This window comes from Theropithecus gelada, unplaced genomic scaffold (genome assembly GCF_003255815.1).
Source record: "Theropithecus gelada isolate Dixy unplaced genomic scaffold, Tgel_1.0 HiC_scaffold_2853, whole genome shotgun sequence".
NCBI classification, from domain to species: Eukaryota; Metazoa; Chordata; class Mammalia; order Primates; family Cercopithecidae; genus Theropithecus; species Theropithecus gelada.
The window spans coordinates 4,155-5,109 of NW_020259333.1; the positions used below are offsets into that span (position 1 = coordinate 4,155).

The window sequence follows — 955 nt, forward strand, 5'->3', positions numbered from 1 at the left end:
GTCCTCTGGGTGCTTGGTCTTCAGTGAAAGGATGTCTGGACACCAAACGTTTGTAAATGGAGCAGAGCCTGCGTTTCCTCAAGGGCTTGGAGTGTCAGCATCCCACTCTTGTAAGGCTGATGTGTCATTTACCTTCCCTTCCTTATCCTGAATCAGGGTCTAGAGCTATGAAATGCTCTGACTCATGAATATGCAAATAACCTGAGATCCACTGACGTAAATATGGATATGTCTCAGCCCTGAGAGCATCACCCAGAAACCACATCTCTCAGCTAGAGAAGCCCCAGGCAGCACAGCTCCTCACCATGGACTGGACTTGGAGGATCCTCTTCCTGGTGGCAGCAGTGACAGGTAAGAGGCTGCCAAGTCCCAGTGATGAGGACGGGATTGAGTGCAGTCAGGGGGGCTCTCATCCACTCCTGTGTTGTCTCCACAGGTGCCCACTCCCAGGTCCAGCTGGTGCAGTCTGGGGCTGAGATGAAGAAGCCTGGGTCCTCAGTGAAGGTCTCCTGCAAGGCTTCTGGATACACCTTTACTAGCTCTGCTATGCAGTGGGTGCGACGGGCCCCTGGACAAGGCCTTGAGTGGATAGGATGGATCGTCATTGGCAATGGTAACACAAACTAGGCACAGAAGTTCCAGGGCCGAGTCACCATTACCAGGGACACGTCCACGAGCACAGCCTACATAGAGCTGAGCAGCCTGAGATCCGAGGACACAGCCGTGTATTACTGTGCGGCAGACACAGTGTGAAAACCACATCCTGAGAGTGTCAGAAACCCCAGGAAGAGGCAGCTGTGCTGGCATGGAGGAGATGACAAAGATTATTAGATTGAACATTTTCTTAGAAAATGACATGAAGTCATTAAAGAAAAGGAACAACGTAAATGTGTATTTGAGAAATTTTAATTATTTATTAAATTTATTCTGTAAGCTATTTCAGGGATTTGAATAT

The 955-nt window shown here is 49.1% G+C and overlaps 1 gene segment (V, D, J or C); it reads left to right on the top strand.

Moving 5' to 3' along the window:
- The first annotated feature begins 262 nt into the window (after positions 1-262).
- On the top strand, positions 263-743 carry LOC112617620. The segment is given in 2 exon segments: positions 263-351; positions 437-743. Coding segments are annotated over 2 exon segments (237 nt in total).
- The last annotated feature ends 212 nt before the right edge of the window (positions 744-955 follow it).